The sequence below is a fragment of the Corvus moneduloides genome, chromosome 2 (assembly GCF_009650955.1).
Source record: "Corvus moneduloides isolate bCorMon1 chromosome 2, bCorMon1.pri, whole genome shotgun sequence".
Classification (NCBI taxonomy): domain Eukaryota; kingdom Metazoa; phylum Chordata; class Aves; order Passeriformes; family Corvidae; genus Corvus; species Corvus moneduloides.
The window spans coordinates 28,428,481-28,449,813 of NC_045477.1; the positions used below are offsets into that span (position 1 = coordinate 28,428,481).

The 21,333-nt window shown below is 42.2% G+C and overlaps 1 protein-coding gene across 1 annotated transcript in view; it reads left to right on the top strand.

The window, feature by feature from the left end:
- Nucleotides 1–1,268: 1,268 nt before the first annotated feature.
- CASR (calcium sensing receptor) overlaps nucleotides 1,269–21,333 on the top strand; it is a 42,483-nt gene continuing 22,418 nt past the window's right edge. The window contains exons 1-3 of the mRNA XM_032098691.1: nucleotides 1,269–1,702; nucleotides 9,766–10,072; nucleotides 12,915–13,796. Of these exons, the coding sequence (XP_031954582.1) occupies nucleotides 1,518–1,702; nucleotides 9,766–10,072; nucleotides 12,915–13,796 (1,374 nt within the window). The 5' untranslated portion in view covers nucleotides 1,269–1,517. The remainder of the gene's footprint in view (nucleotides 1,703–9,765; nucleotides 10,073–12,914; nucleotides 13,797–21,333) is intronic.

Consider the following 21,333-nt stretch of genomic DNA (forward strand, 5'->3'; position numbering starts at 1 on the left):
AGTGGACCCGCCACAGAGAATTGCAGTGTCTGCCCAGCTGTCTAAGTGCAGTGACCACAGAGGCATGAGAATAACAGGAGCTTTGTCTCTCCTCTCTCATTGACTGCTGCTTTCAGACCTTCATTGTAATGAAAATGTATGAAATAGTTCCACATGCTTGGTGGTCATGCAACATGCATGATCATCCAGACAGGCTATTAGAAGAAGCCTCGTGATCACAGTTTTTCCCTGCAGTAGCTCTTTTTTTGACCTAGGTGAAGATCAAATCCATCTCGGTGCATTTAGTGATAATAAGTCATCCTCATAAAAAGGTTCTCAGCGCTTAAAAACTCTTGATGACTTGCTTCAGAAATTAATTGTCTTCAGGATTAGCAATTTATGCCTAGCTTCTCCTCTAAATTTGACTAACTTCAGATTTTTGCTAGTAGCTTTTAGACCTGTTTCAAATAGGCTGAAGAGCTGTTAATTGTGAATTTTCTGTGCTATCTCCTCTCCTGTAGCCATAGTCATTTTCATATGCCATAATTAAGTTAGTTCTTCATTTGGGAGGCCTGTAGACGTGCTGCAGAGAAAATGTATTGAGCATGGAGAAGCTGCAGCTATTTTTCATCCCCAGGAAACAGGCTTCAAAGGCTGCTGTAGCTAAGCTTTCAATGGCGTGATTACCAAACCTTTCAAGCCTTCATGATTTATTATGGAGAAGTATCTTGGTTTCAAATGCTTCCCTGGAATTCTTTCTCCTTTTCAATGTGGAAGAACCCTTTCTGGTGACCCGGTTTTATTTTCAGCAAGGATAAGTTCAAACCAGAGGGTTAAGAATGATCAATGGCCAGGAGATGATGGATCAACACTAAAAGATTATTATGGTTACTTGCTTAAGAGAAAGGCTTGATTCTTACTATTTTTGATGCTTCCTTATTCCCCAGTTGCCCACCCAGGTCTCCTAGTGTGCTCTACTCATGGACATTGATCACAGGTTTTACAGCATCCGCTATGGCCAGAGTCACACAGAACCATAGGAAGATTTAGCAACCCACATTGGGTATGCAGCAGAAAAACAGGCATCTGACATTGAGGAGGTGTGGCTGGTGTCACCGGGGTGCCTGGCTGACTTTGCCAAGGTTGTGATATGTCCCAGGTGGGTTGTTGAGTGGGGGCAGCTTCAGGGGCATATTGAGGGCTTGGTTTGACAAAGCAGAACCATCATGGCAAAGTGGGGTCCTGGTGTATAGCTGGAATCACTTTTCAAATCTTTTTCTTACAGTTCGCAGAGATGGGCTCTCCATAATACTTCAGTTATGAAGGAAGAAGGGCAGCTGAATTGTTGTTTTGCAATGGAGAAGACAGAGGGAGAAGCACCAGCACTGTGGCACCCACCTTGTTGCTTATCTCCCTGCAAACATGTGCCCCAAATCCCCTCCGTGCTGTATTAAGGAAAGGAAAAGCTTCAACATCTGCTCTCTTACATCATCTTTTCCAATTTTGCATCCTATAACCCCCTGGTGAAAAGAGGAACAATGACTTCATATAGCTGCTGCTTGATTCTTTTGCTGTTTACCTGGAACACTGCTGCCTATGGGCCAAACCAACGGGCACAGAAGAAGGGAGACATTATTCTTGGAGGATTGTTCCCCATTCATTTTGGAGTGGCTGCTAAAGATCAGGATCTAAAATCAAGGCCAGAATCAGTGGAGTGTATAAGGTAAGCTAGTAAAAGGGAAATAAAAAGTTCTGGTGGGGAAGTCTTCACATTTCTTGACTTTAAATTGTGGAAACATGGTCTGTAATCTGATGCTTGCAATTGGAAGGTATGATGTAAATAATAGAAAAAACAAGTGTGCTGTTAAACAGTAACATAAACAATATTTGGACACTAAAAGAGGCCAGCTACCTGGAGCTGCCAAAACATTAATATACTGATGTATCTGGCCATTCACAGGGAACATTTGAATAGTATCTGAAAATGATCTTTCCTAGCAGAAGGACAGAAAATTACCAATAATGCCCTTTAGTTCATTTGATTAAAGTAATGCATGGCAAAATAGCTTAGAAATAATTTTTTGTCCAGTTCTGCCTGTCATCTTCTAAGACTTTACAAACTGATTAGTTGCCTAAACAAGTGAATAGGTGAGAGTGAGATAGGTCATGGCTTCTGAAAAATCCCACTGAACAGATAAATGTCTCTTTAGGAGTTTGTGAAAGTCCCAAACTTGAGCCCAGGCTTTCCTCACCCAGAGTTCTTTTCTTTTGTGTAAACAATGCATATATGTTTTGTCTTAAGTGTTTGGCAGTTAACCTTGGAAGGAGAAACGCACATGAAAACAATTTCTCTTATTATTAAAGTGTAGACATTTTTTGATGAAATGTGAGGACTTTTTAACCTGACAACCCTGCACATAATACACAGAACAAGTGGAAAATGTGACAGAACCTGATTGCAGCTGGAACATCATATGAACGAAATATAAGAAATTCATGTGGAATTCTGTCATGGCAGTGCATGGGAAAACACTTCAGTGTTATGGGACTTCTGTTGCCATATGTGAAAAACTGTGCATCTGGAATTATTTGGACCACTCATCCTAGACTGGGGATCTAATACAGTTTTGTTGCAGATGACAAGGATGGCTGAGAGCATTCCTGTTACACTCAGATTTCAGGTGTGGTTTCCCACTGAGACACTGAGCAAGACACATCCTTCTAGGTTATGAGATCATCCCCAGGACCTGTCATAGGGAGGACACACAAGTGCAATTAAGCTGGGATTATTTTGGCTTCTTCTGTGTGTGCACAGGAAAGTTGTGAAATAAATGTGTGTGCAACGTCTACTTCATGGAGCAAGAATCTCTGCCAGCTTTTCAGCATTTTTTTCTTTCCCAAATGCAGCATTTTACAAGTGGAATGCTGGAAAGCAATGCATGTTTTCAGCTCCATTGTCTTCTTCTCCTGCTCCAGCTGGCAGGCAGGACAATGCAGATATTTGCAAACTAAACAGCTTTCATTTCTGTCGAGTCTGGATCAGCTTCAGTGACTGTCTTGACATGGTCACATTATTGGAAGAGATCATTGGAAAATGTTCTGCCACAAGTACTACAAGTGTGTGATTGCCAAAAGGCATGTTAATGAGGTAGCATTGCCAACAACAGGAGAATCCTGAAAAGCCAGACTAGCTGTTTTAAGGACACAATGGGAGATCGTTCTGGGTGGCATTCAGTCGGCTAAAAGGTATCCTCCAGCTGAAATCTGCCTGGATAAAATCCCTGTTCTTCTTACCCCTGCACCAAGAACATGCAGGTGCAAAAGAGAAAAACAGTGGCTGCAGAGGCAGGCATTTGTGGCATATATCCTTCAGGGAACTGGATGAATTGTGAGTTGATAACATAATGCTGTTGGAGAAAGAATGAAGGTCAGAGATCTAGCTGCAGAGGTAGTAGAAACTACAAAAGGAACAAGGGGATGATTGGACCAGAAATGACTGGAAGTTACTTCATTGCACACATCTTTACCAGAAAATGTCCATTTGCAGGAAGTGTTTAATTCAAAAGAGGTTGGATTGAGTCATCAGGTTTTAATAATGGCGATGATAAATACATGGGAATGTTTGTGTGTATTCCCTGTTATTGGTCAAATTGAGAGCAGAGGTATTTCCTGAAAGGATTTTCTATTTTAAGCAGTACTGAAGTCAGAAAATTCCTCCTGCTGGAGTCGTACAGAAATGTCTCAACACAACCACGGTGGTCCTTTTTGGTTTTGGACCCTATGATCAGGCATTAGCCCACGGCAGGGTTGTGCATGCTGACTCTAGGAGTCCAATACATTCTTCAAGGTATTTGGTAGAACCTCACATTATCACATGTGAGTTTCCTAAGTTCCAGGCAATTGACCAGTCTGGAATTATCAAACTTATATTTTTGGGGGGAGAAAAAAAATATATGTTCTAGTTTCTTCACAAAGTAAATCTCCCAAGTCTTGTAGTGTCAAAAACTTCTGTAGGGTAGGAAATCCAATAAAGAAGCATAAATGTGACTGTACACGGTCAAACCAAAGGTGCTAAATCTGTCCCATACCTTTAACTCCCTTGTTGCCCTTCTCTGAGCCTTCTCCAGCATTGCTGTATCTTTTCAAAGCTGAGTTTTATGCCTGCCCCCTTTTCAGACAGCTGCATACAGCTTTTAATCTCTTTACAACACAGAAAAACGTGTCTCATATCACGTAGGAAAATTAGACCCAGATCACTCTGGGAGTATGAGCATCCTCTCTCTCCTCATGCTCTCTCACAGCAGCAAGTCATCAGACCATATGAAAAGCTCCACGACAAGACCTAAGGATCCCACTGAAACCTTGTGGGTGGTTTGTTTTAGAGTTCAGTATCAAACCACTTAAGATAACATGGTTTTCCTCTCTTTTGAGGACTGTTCAACCTGATCTGTGCTGTTTGGACATTTTCCCACACATTTAGCTGTGTTTAGTGCCATCCCTATGCTCCCAAACTGGGCTTCCCAATGGATAGGACAACTTTCTCTCCACTTTTCCAGTTTTTATGTTCTTCATGCTCTTTAGGTGGTTTAGCACCTTTCTCTCCAGCTCAGCAAACATACTGGCCTGAACCTACTGTGCATGCCTGGCACATGATTATTCAGAAACCACATACATAACTCAGCATTGAAAGGAAAAGGGAACAGTAACAATCTGTTCTCCATTCTTTTTGTGCTGTTGCTACTGAAAATGCGTCCTTGTGCCCTAAACACTGAGTTGCGGAGTCCGAAGTGAAAACATACTCATGATTTTGCCACACTAAATGTCAGAAAGGAATACACAAAGCGAGAGCAGTTTTGTTTCCTGTTTACTGTTTCAGCAATCACGGATCCTGCACTTGATATAAATACACTTCCTATCTTTGTATGCCTCAGGTGCTGCTGCAGCAACTTTCCTTATAACATTTGCTGATGCATATCTGATGTGTGCAGTAGAGGCAGAGACTAAGCACAGCACCAGCAAGCCCTGACCCCCATTCCATTCCCTGTCAGCACCCCCAGAAGCCTATTCATAACCTGATTTCTCTGCCCTTTCTTGATTTCAGGGAGATTAGCAGTACTCCTGTATTCTGATCATCAGTCTAGCCAAGGTCCCACACTGTGACACAAAGCTTTCAAGCTGTGAAACTGTGGTGAGACACCGTCCCCACGTCCTAGTGCAAGACTCACAGGGCATGGCTCCAGGACTCTTTAGCCCACTGAGTTCCTCTGTCCATCTGAGAGAACAGAATTTTAATTCTAGCTCTTGCAGATGTATTTGCTAATCCCTTTGCAGACCTGAATGTATAACAAGATATTTAGAATTTCTTCCCTAGGATGAAATTACATCCTTTTCTCTCTCTTCCATTCACCTTCTGAATTGTAATTTTTTTAATTTTTTAATTTCTTTGTTCTGCATAATTCCCCTTGCCCACAGTCCTTGATTGTAAGCCTGGTAAGCAACTCATTATACCCGTGACTGCAGGAATTCAGCAAATGACTGAAGGTCTCCCCTTTGCATAGCTTAGAAATAACAGTGGTAGTAGCAGCAATAACATACAATTAATGTACTGGAAATCTAGAAAGAACTGAGAAATTAGTATGTGCATGCAGCTACTAGAGAAAGAGGGGTGCTGGTGTGATCGAAAGACGTACGCAGGCTCTGCCACCATTTCTGAGTGTAAGTACCTGTCAGATATGGGAGGGTAAGTGAAAGCTGTATTCAGAGCTTTCACATCACTTTCTCCTCTTTTTCCTTCATATTCCATTGCTTAGTCCCTTGCAAGTATGATAAATGAAGGTCATGAATACACATGAGGCTGTGAATTATTTCTTTATGGAGACTAGCAAGAATCAGGACCAATTTCCCTGCCGGATCCAAACAGTAAGAGCTGTTAAGACCAAACTGTACAAACAAACAGGGGATGGAGCTATGAGGAACTTAAACCACGCAGAGAGCTTTGTGTCCCTTAATTTACATAGCCTTGCTTTGAAACATTTACTCAGACTTTTAAGCCATCCTGAGCACCATTTGACAGACATGTTTGGTATCTAGCAAACTGGTCTGCTGCACAGCTGTGCTCTGCAAATGTGACAGTTACAGTGAAGTATTGTTCCCGATTTCTCTCTCCCTGTTTGTGCTCCTCCCTGGGAAGAGAAAGATCGGTGGGTTGAATACTCTGAGAGGTGGGAGAACAGGCATCAGAAGGGGAACCTTTAAGGAAGGAGTGTAAATAAAAATTCCCACCTGCACCTGTGGGCTCTGAATTATTCACATTAAAATCTCATTTAGAGCTTAATGGCCACTTTTCGTAGCACCACATCTCAGAAATGTTAAAATGTGAGACTATGTGAACATACCTGTAAAGTAATATGGCAGAAAATGAGCTTTGGAGCCTGCTTCTTTTCCACCAAGAAAATACCAGTGGCTATTTAAATATTCTGGAAATCTAATGAAAGCTTGTTTCTGATAGTAAATCCTGTACAGTTTCTTTGTGGAAATTACCAGTCAGATTTCTGCATGGTTGACAGAGCATTCCAGTGACTGATCATATTAATCACAGCAGCAGCATAGCACAGGAGGTCAGCTGCATCAGTGGGACCTACTGCCAGGTTCAAAGGCTGCTCTTAGCAATCCCTCATGTACACACCAAGCCAAGAGGAACCTATCTGCAGCCCCTTGCTGGGATCTTACAGTACAGTGGGAGAGAAATTATCCACAAAATATCCATTCATAGAAATTGAAAGAATCTTGTTTCATTTAGAGCAGTCTGGCAGCACTGCCTTTGTCTGACCATATCTGTGTTACAGAACTGATTACAGCACTGTGTCAGATGACTAAAAGAGAGCTTGTCTGAAGCTCTATCAGGTGTTGGAGCAGGCAGAGTGAGGGGTGTTGTCTTCATCCCACCTGATCCTGTCCTCCTGAGCTGCTGATGCTGCTATCAGGAGAGGTGCAAGTGAAGAGAACCGCATGTCTCCTGCCTAGGTTAGTTCAAGATAAATTATTGAAAGCATTTCAAAAATATTTTGGAGTCTGGCTCCCAGAAAATAGCTCCTACTCTGCTTTCCCTCCAAAATAAAATTAATCCAATGCAAGTACATGAAGTAGAGGCTTTATATGGTAAATATACACTAATCAGGAGCATTTGTCAAAAAGGAAAATAAACTGTGTATCATGGGCCTTAGTCTGCATTTACTGAATTAAATGCCAAATATTTCTTTGAAGTGAAGTATAAGACAATCCAGTTCACTGCTTTCAAAGATACCCTCTCTGAAGATACCACCTTGTGGCATTTAAAAACAATAAAGCCAAATTCCTTTCAAGCAGGTAAAATAATTTTGTGTCATACTTTGCCTGCATAATTTAAAGTGAGCAGGTTTACATTTGCTTTTACATATACTCAAATGTGTGAAGCTTTTCCCAGTAGTATAGTGGTATCTTTGAAATTCCCAGATTCTCAGTAGTCTTCCCTTTAAATATAGAAAATGCGATCAAATTTTTCTCTTTTACATCAGGAGCCTGAATATGGCTCCTTGCTTCAAATCCTATTCATATTAAAAATATCTGTAAACATGTGTATCTTTTTAAAAAGAAGTGTCACAAACCCCTTCCTTGTTTCCATTTATCCCAGTGCACATTACTGACCACGTGAGGTAACACTGTGTGCTGAACACATCTTCTTCCTGTGCACAGCACTCACTGACTCAATCCCTCTGAGACTTGCCCTTTTATTTCAGAGCTCTCTCATTGCATCTCATCTCTTAATGGTTTGAAACTAGACCAAAAAGTATTCTAAATTACCAAATTACTTGTATCAGTAACCCACACTCCCATGCTTCTAAAGGCTAATCTTAATAAAGCTAACTGTCTCTTTGGTAATAAGTTATAACTAAGGACTCAAACTTTCTGACCTGAGGAGATCTGTACTGAAATTGTGCTGTTTGGGCTTTGAGGTACAACCTCAGAGCTGAACCTCATTTGGAATTTGGCCAAAGATGTCTGGAGAGGTGAAGTCAAGTTGAATAAATGAAGTTTTTGAGACTTAAAGATAAACCTTAGATGTGATATCTTTAGAAATTCTGATCCCAGATGATTCAGATAAAACTCATGGAATGGAAGTAATGTGGCTTTGTTCATTCAGCTTTGAAAAAGTCAGATATAGCTAACATCAACTTTGGAAGCAATTAATTTAGTCCAGCAATTAAAAATGTTCAGGTCATATACCTCAGAGACTGGAAGGTTGCAATTTCGTGAAGCTTGTCTTTAAAATCTTCACCTTAGTAATGGAAACATTTCCCTAAGCATTTCAAAATGTAACTCATGTGAAACTTACAATTTACCATTTCATATAGAACCTGTTCTTGGGCATGCTATTTCCCCAGGCTTTTCCAGTTTTGGGGCCCATCACCTTTCCCAGTGGATCTCAAGCATAACAGCATTGATACTTTCCTGTTTTCACCTGCAACTCAGCACAAAACTGCAAACTAACTGGTATCCTGACCCATAGTGCATTCCAAGGAAGGACAGGTTTCAGTTCATGAAAGTTTCTGCCATTCCAGCTGCATTGCCCTAAAACACAGCAGCCCCTCAGGCACACAGCTGGTTGCCAGGGCAGCTTTATAGGAGAAAACACAGTAAAACTTCAGAATAACGTGTCAAAGGTACTTTCTTCCTCCTGCTTTCCTCAAAGAAATTTTTCTCCTTTTTGGATAAGCAATCATCCTGTTTCAGATTCTTCCACTGCCTGCCTACTGATGCCATTAACAGGGACTCCCAGCTCCTGCAGCACATTGGCCACCAATACACATCTCCGGGTTAGCTCCATGCACAGGTGCAAGACAATCAGAAAACTCAGCTTCTCCATCTTAGGGACAAGAGAAGGCTTCAAAAAAACAGTTTCAGTTTCACAGGCCAGCTCAGGGGGCATCTTCTGAGTTCATGTCTAAACCAAATGTGTGAGAGCACCATAATAATGAGAAAAGTTACTCCTTCAGTGAAGGCACTGAAGTATCTAATAAACGAGTTACCAGTTTACACCAGGATTTATATTTATAGCTTATCTCTGTTCTCTGGTATGAACAGTGCGGCTGTGCTCTCTCTCACAAAGTGAAGTGTGTCATGTGAGGCCGAATTTCCCTGAGCAGAGCTCCCAGGCACCTCTGCATCCAGAAGCATGCCAGTGCTGTGGCTCAGCCTGCTCTGCCTGCCCAAAGCCAAGAGGAGCTGACACACTCCAGGAGTATCCCTGAGCCTAAGTCCCAGGCAGCATCAGCACAGGCTTAGCAGACACTGCCATCTGCATTCAGAAACATGTCAGAGGAGCCTGGAAGCAAACCTGGTAAGTGTAGCTTTGAGTCAGAGGATCACAAGTGATCCATTTCCTCAGGGATCACAAGATCAGGTTTAGGGTCCTGAGCACAAGGGACAGGCCAGAGTCATCAGTCCACACGTGCTGTCTTTCAACTTTCCCAGATTTTAGGGGACTTAGAAAACTTCACCTCTGGAGTGAGGTCCCAAACTGAAAAGTTGAGAGCCAGAACTAAACCTCATAGCATCAGGGCGCCTCTTCTGTAAACGCTGGAGACAAAAGCAAAACTTTCCAAATTTAGTAGGATGAAAGAAATAGTGTAAGTTGCTTTTGCCTTTTTGTATCTGGAATTTTACCCTCTGTCTTTGCCTCATTCCTGATCTCCTCTTCTTGGTTTTCCTCCTTCTCACTCTATTTTGTTTTTAATTTTGCTCCCCCAGGTATAATTTCCGAGGCTTCCGCTGGCTCCAGGCTATGATCTTTGCCATAGAAGAAATAAACAGTAGCCCAACTCTCCTTCCCAACATGACCCTGGGATACAGGATATTTGACACTTGCAATACAGTCTCAAAAGCCCTGGAGGCCACACTGAGTTTTGTGGCCCAGAACAAGATAGACTCCTTGAACCTGGACGAATTCTGTAACTGCTCAGAACATATCCCTTCCACCATTGCAGTCGTGGGAGCAACTGGCTCTGGCATCTCCACTGCTGTGGCCAATCTGCTGGGACTCTTTTACATACCTCAGGTATGGTTCCACCTCACTTGTTTACATTACAAGAAGTGACCTGCTTCTCTACTCTGCAGAGGTTAAGTAAAGATCACTTAATCTTTGCCATTTCCAATAGAACTTTAAGGAGAGAAACAATAAAATGGGGGTTGGGAGGGGGGTGGGTGTTGTTATGATAGAAATGTGTCTTGCTAGCACTTTGCAGTCCCCAAATACAAGTGTTACTGAGCAGCCAGTAACAACATTTGGCCAACAGCAGCTTAGTCTAGGAGGACTGAAGTCCTCTAGAGTGGTTTAGTCTGTGAATACAGGTATTTTAGGTCAGCCAATGACAGTTGCCAGCCCTGACAGCTTAGTCATGCTGTTACTTCACAGTGGTGACTCTCTGGTCTGGCCCAGCTCCCACAGAGAGCCCACTCAAGGCAGAGTTCAGTCGCTGCCAGCTGCTCTTTAGGTCTCTCACCATCTCTGATCATTCAAGTAGGTGACCTGTAAAGTTGTTGCTTATGCTGATCAGGTGCTGTGGAGGTTTCTTCTGCCTTTCTTTTGCCCTAGGGGACCCAAAACAAGGTTTGTGAAATCACATGGATGTGCCCCTTTGTCCTGAGGTCCTCCGTGCGGTGATGTGGTTGTACCAATTCCTGTGTCACAGCATCCTTCGGGCTGCATTCTGACTCTGCTGGGGCCAGTGCCAGCCTCCATGGTCCCATCCTTTTGTTTAAGAGGCTTGTTGCTCTGCCAAGACCTTAAGCAAAGTACAAGGCTGGCTTAACGTTGTTGCTCTTGACTTTAGATTTCTACACTGAAGTCAACTTTGGAAAAAATGCTTGGCCTTATCCATTTAAGTGTTACCTTGTATAGCCTAACACTTCCAATTCCTCTTCTAAAATTGATACAGGTGCCAGAGCTCACAAGAGGCCTTATAACAAGATTGTGTCACAATGTGCTCTCAGTCTGTCCTGAGAGATATAACTTTGCTTCACCCAGGGTTCCAATTCCCATCTGCATCATGAATGAAGAAGGAAGGATTGCCCTGTGCACAGTAATATATCTTGTCTGTTGAGTCTTATCAGTCTGACTTCTTTGCAGGAGTCTGAAAAACTGGACATTTGGTCTCTAAGCAGGGCAGGAATGGTTTAAGATGTGATATCTGGGTATTGCCCAGAGTGGCATTAGAAGTTGGCATGTAATAAACACCCTGATGACATCTTATGAGGCATTGTTGATTTACACACCACATTACCAGGTGAACAAGGGCAGCCGAGAAGGGTTGGTGAGTTCAACTGAACATAAGAGATGTTTGCAGTTTGCAGACTTTCTCTTTAAACAGAGAATGACATTTGTCCTGTGAGGCAGTAGCCTTATCTAGAGGCTGCAGAAAAGGGTAGATGTCAAAAGGTTCCATTCTGGAACGAAGTCTCAGCCAGGTGGTTGAAGCATGACAACTGAAAACAGGCTTTTAGACTGGCAGTTGTCAGGTAGAATTGTCACAGCCATTTTTAGCAAGGCCATTAGCAAATCCAGGCTTGTTAGGCATTGCATTTCAGTACAAGTTGAAGGTGTATTTTACAATTAATGTACAGCTCATTACTCATTCTGTTGACGTAGACACTGAAAATGTTATGACTTCTGCTCTGTTTCTCAGTACCCCACCTCAGTGTCCCCTCACAGCACGTGTGGCAGTGGGACACACTGCCTGTACCTCTTGGCAAAAGGTTGAAGGGCCTGAGAGTAGCACTGGGCAAGAGCCTGTCCAGGGGGGAGTACAGCTCTGTGAAAGGAGGGTTTACTCCTGTGGCCCTTGAAACTGCACTGGAAGACCTCCTTTTCTTTCTTCTTGCAGAAACATTAAATAACAGAGTTTAAGGAGGAGATAAGGTTTTCTGTAAATTTCCACTTTGTACAAAATGAACTGTTTATAAAAGACTTTTTCAAATGAGAGTAAGTCTTAAAGAATTCAGATACCAATCTCAAAATACATTTTAGAAGTTCTTGAGATCTTTAAACAGTTATTATCTGGAGTTTATGGATTTCTTCCTACTTGTAGGTAATTCACATTATAACTTAAGAGCGTATGGCACTTGTTCTGATTAGGGAAAATAAAATATTTCTTGGTAGTTTTAGAAAAGGAAATAAAATCCAATTTAAACCATAAAACATGGTGGCTTATAAAGCATGGAATGCCCACTGGCTTCTTTGCTTATTCTGGCCAGCAATCAGGAAACGCTGCTAAAGTAGCATTACCATAACATTCTGCAGGATCAAAGGAGCTGATACACATCACATTCTTCTTATGCCAACTGACAGGGATTGTATATAAAAGGCATATGGTGCCTGATGGAGCCTGTTTAAGGATAGGGATGGATGTCAAATCCAAGGAGAGACAGACGGAGTAGCTTCAGGATGGCAGTACCACTGTGCTGTCTCATGTCTGCTTCAGAACAGAGAAAACCTGTGGTTTGTCTTAATTAAGAGCATTGCCCTCATTTATCTAGATGGCACATTCTTTTTATTTCTGGATTTGACAGAAATCTTTGCCATTCCTCCAATCTAGTGTCTATTTCTCTCTCCCTCAGATCCTTGACCTTGCAGGTGGGCATAAGCTGGCATAAGGTCTGAGCAGCTGCTCATGTGTGTGTGCCTCTGTAGGACAGGCACAGCTACAAGAACATGCAGGCTCTCGGAGTGGATCACCTGCAAACACAGACTAAGAAAATGGGGCTGCCAGTGTGGTGCTCAGCTCCCTCCCTGCCCCATCTGGGGTTACACAGGCTGACAGTGATGCTAGGTAAATGGATGTAATTTATTTCTAGGCATTTCACTTTATGGTGTGTTTTGCTTGTTTGCTGTGCTCTGACAGGTCAGCTATGCCTCATCCAGTCGCCTCCTGAGCAATAAGAACCAGTTCAAGTCCTTCCTGCGCACAATCCCCAATGATGAGCATCAGGCCACAGCCATGGCAGACATCATCGAGTACTTTCGCTGGAACTGGGTGGGAACAATCGCAGCTGATGATGACTATGGCCGGCCAGGGATTGAAAAGTTTCGGGAAGAGGCGGAGGAGAGAGATATCTGCATTGATTTCAGCGAGCTCATCTCCCAGTACTCAGATGAAGAGGAGATCCAGCAGGTGGTAGAGGTCATCCAGAACTCCACAGCAAGAGTGATTGTTGTTTTCTCCAGTGGCCCAGACCTAGAGCCTCTCATCAAAGAGATTGTCAGGCGAAACATCACTGGCAAGATCTGGCTGGCAAGCGAGGCCTGGGCCAGTTCTTCCCTAATAGCCATGCCAGAGTTCTTCCGTGTGATCGGCAGCACCATTGGGTTTGCACTGAAGGCAGGACAGATCCCAGGCTTTCGTGAGTTCCTGCAGAAGGTGCATCCCAAGAAGTCCACCAACAACGGCTTTGCCAAGGAGTTTTGGGAGGAGACATTTAACTGCTATCTCCCTGATGGGTCCAAAAATTCTCCTGCTTCAACTTCCTTCCACAAGGGCCATGAAGAGGGGCTGGGAGCTGGAAATGGAACATCTGCCTTCCGACCTCCATGCACAGGGGATGAGAACATCACGAGCGTGGAGACGCCGTACATGGACTACACACACTTGCGGATATCCTATAACGTGTACTTGGCAGTGTATTCAATTGCCCATGCCTTGCAGGATATTTATACCTGTACCCCTGGGAAGGGACTCTTCACCAATGGGTCCTGTGCAGACATTAAGAAGGTGGAGGCATGGCAGGTAAGCCCTTCATTCTTGTGCTTGTGTAATGTATCTGCAGAAGGAAAGGCAAGCTGTCCCAAATGCCCTTTAGGGTGCCTTTCATAATCCTGGGTCTCAGACACAGCATAAGGCTCCTGGGTTGCAGTGTGTGACTGTGTGTGAGGTAGGTGCATGCTCCCACCCCACAGGAAATGTAAGGTAAGTTGGATTAGGCCTGCAGTGAAAGAGGCTTAAACCAAGTTAAATTTTCTTGCATTTGCTGCGGGCCAAAAGTGCACACACAGACAATTACCACAGCCTGGCTGACGCAAGGTAACTTGATCATATATTGAGCCTTACATAAACAAGAGGGCCTGGAGAGAACACATAAACAAGGAAAACAGTTTTTAGAGTTCATTTTCTTTGGCAAGCTTTACATCTTTTGCAATCCCACGACAATTTTCCATACAGGCTGTATTTTTTTCCTCACAGTTTTAAGCTTATATACGATCAAACTAAAGAAGATTGAGTAATGAAGGAAAATAATGTGTGGCTCCTGGGCAGAAAATAGATAGCTGCTTTAATTTGGTAGTGGTATTTCTGAATTGATGAAATTATACTAATGATTTAGTCCAATCTGCCCATTCATTCAATGCATTCTGCCCAATGGCACATGGATCATATTCTGGCATTTTGTCTCCTGATCCTTTATGAATGCTCTATACCCTACTATGTGTTTGATCATGCTATCCAATGTGGTATTCACTTTGTGGTTTTAATATCTACTTCATTCTTAACACAATTAGAATGGACTATCAAATGATGATATGTAGCAAATTCTGTCTGCCTCATTCTAGTTGTCACAAAATGCTTGAGTCCAAACATGCCTGAAATCAGAACAGCACAGGTGAATAAATGGGAAATCACCTCTCCATTTGCATGGGTAATTTCCTTTCTTTGGGATAGCCTAACCAAAACAAAGTCTGTCCTTGCCACAAACTGCAGATGTCAGGTCACATTCATGTGGGAACTGCAGTTTGGTTCCTGTCTAGTCTCAGTTAACTCAAAAACATCAGCCAGATCAAAGTAAAAGGCTTTGTCTTGGCATTCATAGGAAACCTGCACTGCTCTAGGTGCCTGATTGGGTTTAGCAAAACCACTTTACTCAGAGTTGATGAGTGCAAGGTTTGACCCTGATTTAGAGGAATCCTGCAATTGCTGGCTGTCTCTGAAGTTTCTGTCTTTCAAAGCTATTCTGCTTTTCAGGAAAATACTGGTAGAAATGGGCAAGTTACAGACAGATTTAGCTTTCACTGTTGTCAGTAAAAACGATCCAGAATAAATGTAGTTCATTCCTTTATGCCTTGTCAACTTGGAAAGTGGAGCTGGATATTCATGCCATTGCTAAGTAAAATAATGTGTTTGTTGAAGATTCCACAGTTGGGAAGAGCAACCTCTCATTTCTGTGTTGCTTGTCAGGTGCTGAAGGATATATGCATCAAAATGTAAGGCATCCTGCTGATCTAGGCATTTGGATATACATACTTGCCTGAGAGGAGGGAATCAGCATCAAGGATTATGTAGAGAATAACCTGACTGGGCAGGAATAGGGAGTGCTACAGAGGATCAGGCTATACTTACAATGACCACCATCACATGTGTTGGCTTTCAAGCCTACTTGCACATTTTTTTCACTTTGTTTCAAAATCAAACACATGAATAGCAGGTAAATGCCAAATTTGTGTGCACACCTACTTCATACTAGGCATTGCAGCTCATTACCCTCAGGAAGCTTTCCTCAGCCCTGGGAGTAATGAGTTCACCTCACAAACACGCAGCCTCCAGCATCTCCAGAGAGTGGTTTTCTCACAACCATGCAGAAGAAAATCATTCTAGTAAAGTCAATCTCATTTGCAGTGGTACTTCTGCCAGTGTTCACTGCCTGCTCCCTTTTTCACAATCAGCTCTGGGTTTTCTTGATGGGAAGTGACCCAAGAGAGCAGGGACAGTGTTATGAGGCCCCCATACCTGTGACTGGAGGGCAGCTGCTCACAGTGTCTGCACTTACTGGCCAGGTGCTGTGTGGTACAAATAAGGTGAACCTGCTGAACTCGTGGCTCCATTAGCCTGAGCTCCTGTCCGGAGCAGCACTTGCCAGCAGGGTCGGTGGCTGAGGAGCAAAAATGGTACATTCCACAATTTAATTATGTACCATTTAATTTTGTTGCCTTTCAATGGCAACAATATTAACACATAGGAGATTTTATTGTTGTCTGCTAATTGCTAATTTTATGTACTTATAATATAAATCTTTTGGGGGATGTGTTCTATATCATTTGTGGAGGGTGCTTGTGTGGGTCCATATATAAACCCAGCATTTTTACCTCAGTGATCAGGTCGTTTGAAGTGGACAGCCTAACAGAGAATCAGTGCGAGCTGGTTAAACTAAGTGAAGTTCTCCTATTAAGAATTTACCATCTACAGTTTAAGAAGGCTCTACATATATTTCAGGATGAGGAGTGCAGGATTTTTCTGTCTCCTAAGCTGAAATATCATATACTACCATTTTTCATATTTACTTATTTATAGCTACTTGTTTAAGGAACTGTTTGCTCATTTTCTCCACCTGAGTCAGTGATCTTTGACAGATCCTGTCCATAAACCCAGTCATGCTTCCTTTTGTTTTACCAGTGCCTCTGAAGCTGGCTGTGGACAGTTCCACTGGAGATGGGACTGTCCGGCTGCCTTGGCATGTGCAGAGATGCAGACACAGGCAGAGCTGGTGAGCAGGCAGGACGGCTTCCAGGCTGTGCTCAAAGGAACCTGTGCCACTCATTCCACATGCAGAGCTGGCCAGGGAATTCAGAATCCTTTATCTGAAAATGGGACAGCTGGCACTTCAGAATTCTGCAGACAGTTGCAGATTTTATTAGGATGTCTGTGCTGCCCTTACTCTGGGCCATCTGAGCTGTCTTAAGAATCTGTGCTGCTTCAAGGCAGAAGATAATCGAGGGGCACACCTTCGCAAGATGCCTTGCAAAGGGCAGACAGTATTGTCTGCATGTGCCATTGTTGTGTCCTGCACAGTATTGAACAAGATCAGATCAATTACTTTTTGCACTGTTTTTCTCAGGTAACAAAAAGGTGCAGAGCAATCCAGAACAAAATGTATAAATTCTGTCGCTTTGGGGCATGACAAAATTTTACAAAAAGCACTAAGAATTGAAGTGCATGAGTGCAAATAGTACAACAGAAAAAATCCTCCTAAGGGTTTCCAATACCTCTGTCTGTCACAAGACCACTGTCTTCTGCTGAGGGGTTGTGACTTTACAGGAGACCGTATCAAGTAGAGCTAATTCTGTGTGTTGCTCTCGTTCATGGACTTGCCCAAACACAAGCTCCCATAAGCTACAAAATGGAAGCAGGAAGTTATGGCAGGAGGCGGGCTACCGGCTCAGAACTGCTGTACTGATGTTGCCTCTTTGTCAAAATTCCCTGCATTTTCAGCCTGTTTCTCCATGACTTCTTTAACAGTCTGTTTTGAAGCCCTTTTTCTTAACATCTTCCCTCATAAGATTTTTCAGCTCCCTCAAGTTCCTTCATTTTCTTGGTCTCTACTCATGAGGCTATTTCCATGGTCACTTCTAGGAAAAAGTCCATCTGCTCTTTTTTCAGTTCCCCTCTGAGCATTTACAGGAGCCTCTCTGGTGTCTCTATCTCACTTCAAGCATTGTGTGATCCTGCAAAAAAATAGGGAGAAAACTAATAGGGAATCCTAATCTGTCCTTCAGGGCAAATATTTACTTCTCCATATTATTAATGTGTGAGAAGATGAAAGACCTGTCTTTTCTTCGGACTGAGTTCACTCGGTTTCTGCCCATTCATCTGGATTCTTGATGAGCATCTTTGGGCCTCTCTTTGTGTCTTGCATTAAAAGCATTGTGATTAAATGGGGAAGACAGGCTCCCAAGGATTTGAGAAGGCAAAGATGTGCAGTCACAGGGTCATTGAGCAGAGCATCTTTGGGTCGCCTCCCAGACAATTTGCAGGTTGCTGTTAAATTGGAGGCTGTGAACTTTGGCATGAATGAAAAATGAGAGCTCCTCTAGGCACCAAGGCAAAGCACAGTACAATGGGTGAAATATGTGTTGTGCTAATGACTCACAGGTTAGAGACATACTCATGCATTTTTCTATGCCTGGAAATCTGATTGATCTCAGACTTAGTAAAAAGCTGCCATATGCTGTTCCACAAAATAAAATCAAATACAATTTGACTTCACCTAGCAACACCTAAAGTCTTTTATTACACTTGTGCACCTCCCAGCCAACAGCTCCTTCCTCAGTGCTGGTGATGTGCATTGTGAAGAGGCAAAAATGGATTGGCACCTTCTCCAGCTTTACATTTAGGCATGTCTGCCTGGCTGGAAATTGATTCTGCAGGGCTTTAAAGAAGAAAATAATGCCTTAGATGACATAGACTTTGAGCCTAATGGCTTATCTAATCAATTTTTGTGTCTATTAAACTATAGAGGCCTGTCTGAACAATTCAAAATCAGCTGCTTTGTGCTATACAGAATTAAACAGTATCAGAACCTCTATTAACTATGGCTGGTGTGAACATTAGTCATTTGGGAAGAATCTCAATGAAAACAGAGGAAGCTGTTGAATGTCAGGCAACTGCAAAACCTCGCCTACTCTGCATTACAAATGCACTGAAGATGTATTTGTTGTGAACAGAAGGCAAGAGGTGTGCCTTTGTTGTGGGAGACAGAATTGAGAGGGACACAACTTGGGCCATGCACAGAAATGTTGAGGGTCAATAGAGCAAACACAGATATTTCCCTACCAGGGCAACAACAGGCAATTGCTTATTCATCAATTTGAAGATAACAACTTGCCATCAGCTGAGAGCATCACTTGAGAGATCTTCCACTAAGCAGACAACAGATGGAGTATTATTTAGATGTCTCTATAGCTAAAAGGAGAAAGACCTAACTGGACTCACCAGTAGAAAAGGTGCTAGGAAACGATGGCCCTGACAAGGCTGTTAGAAGAAGGGTGAATGACCTGCACGCAGCAAATACAACAAAGGAGTTATGGTTAATAATTCCTAAGTAAAGAACGGCTGAGATTCTTCTGAGTTGGGGTAGGACACACTGCCTGATGACCAAACCCACAGTATTCTTGTCTGCCCCTAAACATGTTGAATTTTCCATAAAAGTCACTTTCAATAGAGTCACTTATGTGCTGCTTTACAACAGAAGCTGTATTTGAAAAGAACTTTTTTATATTTATGAAGCTCATTTATGAAGTTCTTTTGTCAGTTGGGGAAAAGTCAGTTTTGCAGCCTATAGTGGGAATTTTAGGGAAGGCTCCATTAAATGCTCCTATAATATATCGCTGTAGCAACTTCAGATAACAGTTATCCCTTGAATTACCAAGACATCAGACACCAGTATCTGTTATAAAGACACAGCATGTCTTTGTTACAGAAAAGAATGTAAAGTTTCTTCTGGCACTGATACTACTCACAAATGGAGCTGGTGATAAAGGGCACCTTGAGAGCTTCCTAACAGCACTCACAAAGCGGGATGAGGAAACAAGTGGATTTATAAAAAATTTCCATTTATCCCAAGGTAGGGTTGAAGCTATCTTCAAAGGCATGATACTCATAACATAGTTTATTATTTCATTTTTTTATGGGTAGTCAGCCATCTTCACAAACGCTTTACTAACCAGCCACAGAGTTTTATCCCCAAAGTGAACTTTCATGCACTATGAAGGACTGGTGTTGCTCCGCACACAAGTTAGAAGGAATGAGAACAAATTACTTTTTATGGTGACCCTTTTGTCTTGCAGAATTATAGGAGTGGTCTTCCAACTGGACTAGAAGCAATACTTTGCTCTGAAAGGACTTTCACTCGTGTTTGTAGGAAGAATGACATGAAAGACTGAAAATCAAAGTCTTGACATGAGATTTCTTTGTTGGCCAAGACTCACGTTGGTAGAGGAAATGGAAAAAATGGATGTAAGCCAGTAGCCAAGTGGAACATGTGCCCAGACACAGTAACTGAATCCCCTGGAACGTTAGTTGACCACTGATGGGACCTATGACTGTGCTTGCCCACTCTGAATGTCTGAAACACTTGCATGAGTTCAGTCAACTCACTGTGACTGTAGGAAACTTAGGGACTCTTTTTTTTCCCCCCATGGATAGTACTTCTTGAATAGATTATAAATAAGCATTGAACCCAGGTTTCATGAATTACCATGGTTTTGTTAAAAGAAATGACTCCTTGAGTGCAGAATCTGTTGGTTCTCATTCCAACAAAGAGTTTACCCAAGCATTGAAGTAATTCATCCTATAGCTCCAAATAGGAAAGAATTTACAGTCAAAAGTTATGGCATTCTCCTGGTCTAGAGAGCAGAACAGTTCTTCAAAGCAGTATCAGCAGTGCTTTGTGCAGGATGCAGTTTCAGACCTCATTGGGACTTTGAAGACACTGATCCATAAAGGGCTGTTTGAAGAAAGTGACAACAAAGGGGTGTAAAGGGACACATGTACACAATTGTTCTCTGCACAGCTGTGTAGGGATGGCATTAAACACCTTCCAGAAAAATCATTTCAATCAGACTTCAATTACACAAGACAACATATGTGAATTATACTACTTGAAAACACTGAGCATTTGAACCTTTGAATCTATTAGTAGCTTTAATAATATGACAATTTTAAATGTATTATTTAATATTAAACTTAAATTAATATGAAGAGCTCTATCTTAAGTTGTTAGATACTTCACCATAACAGTTATTGTGCAGTGTGGTGATGTCCCAAGAGCATTAAAGCATCATTTACTCAGTTAGGACTTCTGCCAATAGATCCCTCAACGTTAGTACACAGCAACCTGGGCTATCGTACCCAATGGATTTCTCCATATTATATTTGCTGCAAGTGAAAACCAAAGCAATTATGGCAGTAAATCTAGACTAAGTGGCTCTGATTTTTTTTCATGTCATGGCTGTAGGTAAAGACAGGAGCACACAGCACAAAGTACCGTCTAACAGCACTGACAATTAGTTTTCATTGTATCTGTACAATTATGTTTTTCTGTCCAGAGACCATCCCTCCCCACAAAACCTTAACAGAAACCTAAAAAATGTTCAAATGGGGTCACTTTCCAAATGATCATGCAGCTTGAAATCCTTTGTATAATTAACTATGTAAATTTATGCCACGTTCAGGAAAGCAAGTAATCTTGATCCAGCTGAGGGCTGCTTCACATTGGATGTAAAACCTAGGTATTTCACTTCTGAAGGGCTGTGTTTGACAGCCAAACTTGTGTTTAGCAAGATTTATTTTCCCCAAAGACATGCTGGCTAGTAGACCTTTTTTTTAATTAGTATGATCCATGGCAAGCCACATCTCTTGTCACAGATTGTGTCTGATTTCCAGTTGGAATTTACTGACCTTTAGTTTCATTGGTCCTTACTTGGGCTTGCTTTATTAGATTTAAAAGTCCAGATGAAGTATGCATCATTTTTCTCCATATAGTATTTATGCACATTGATCA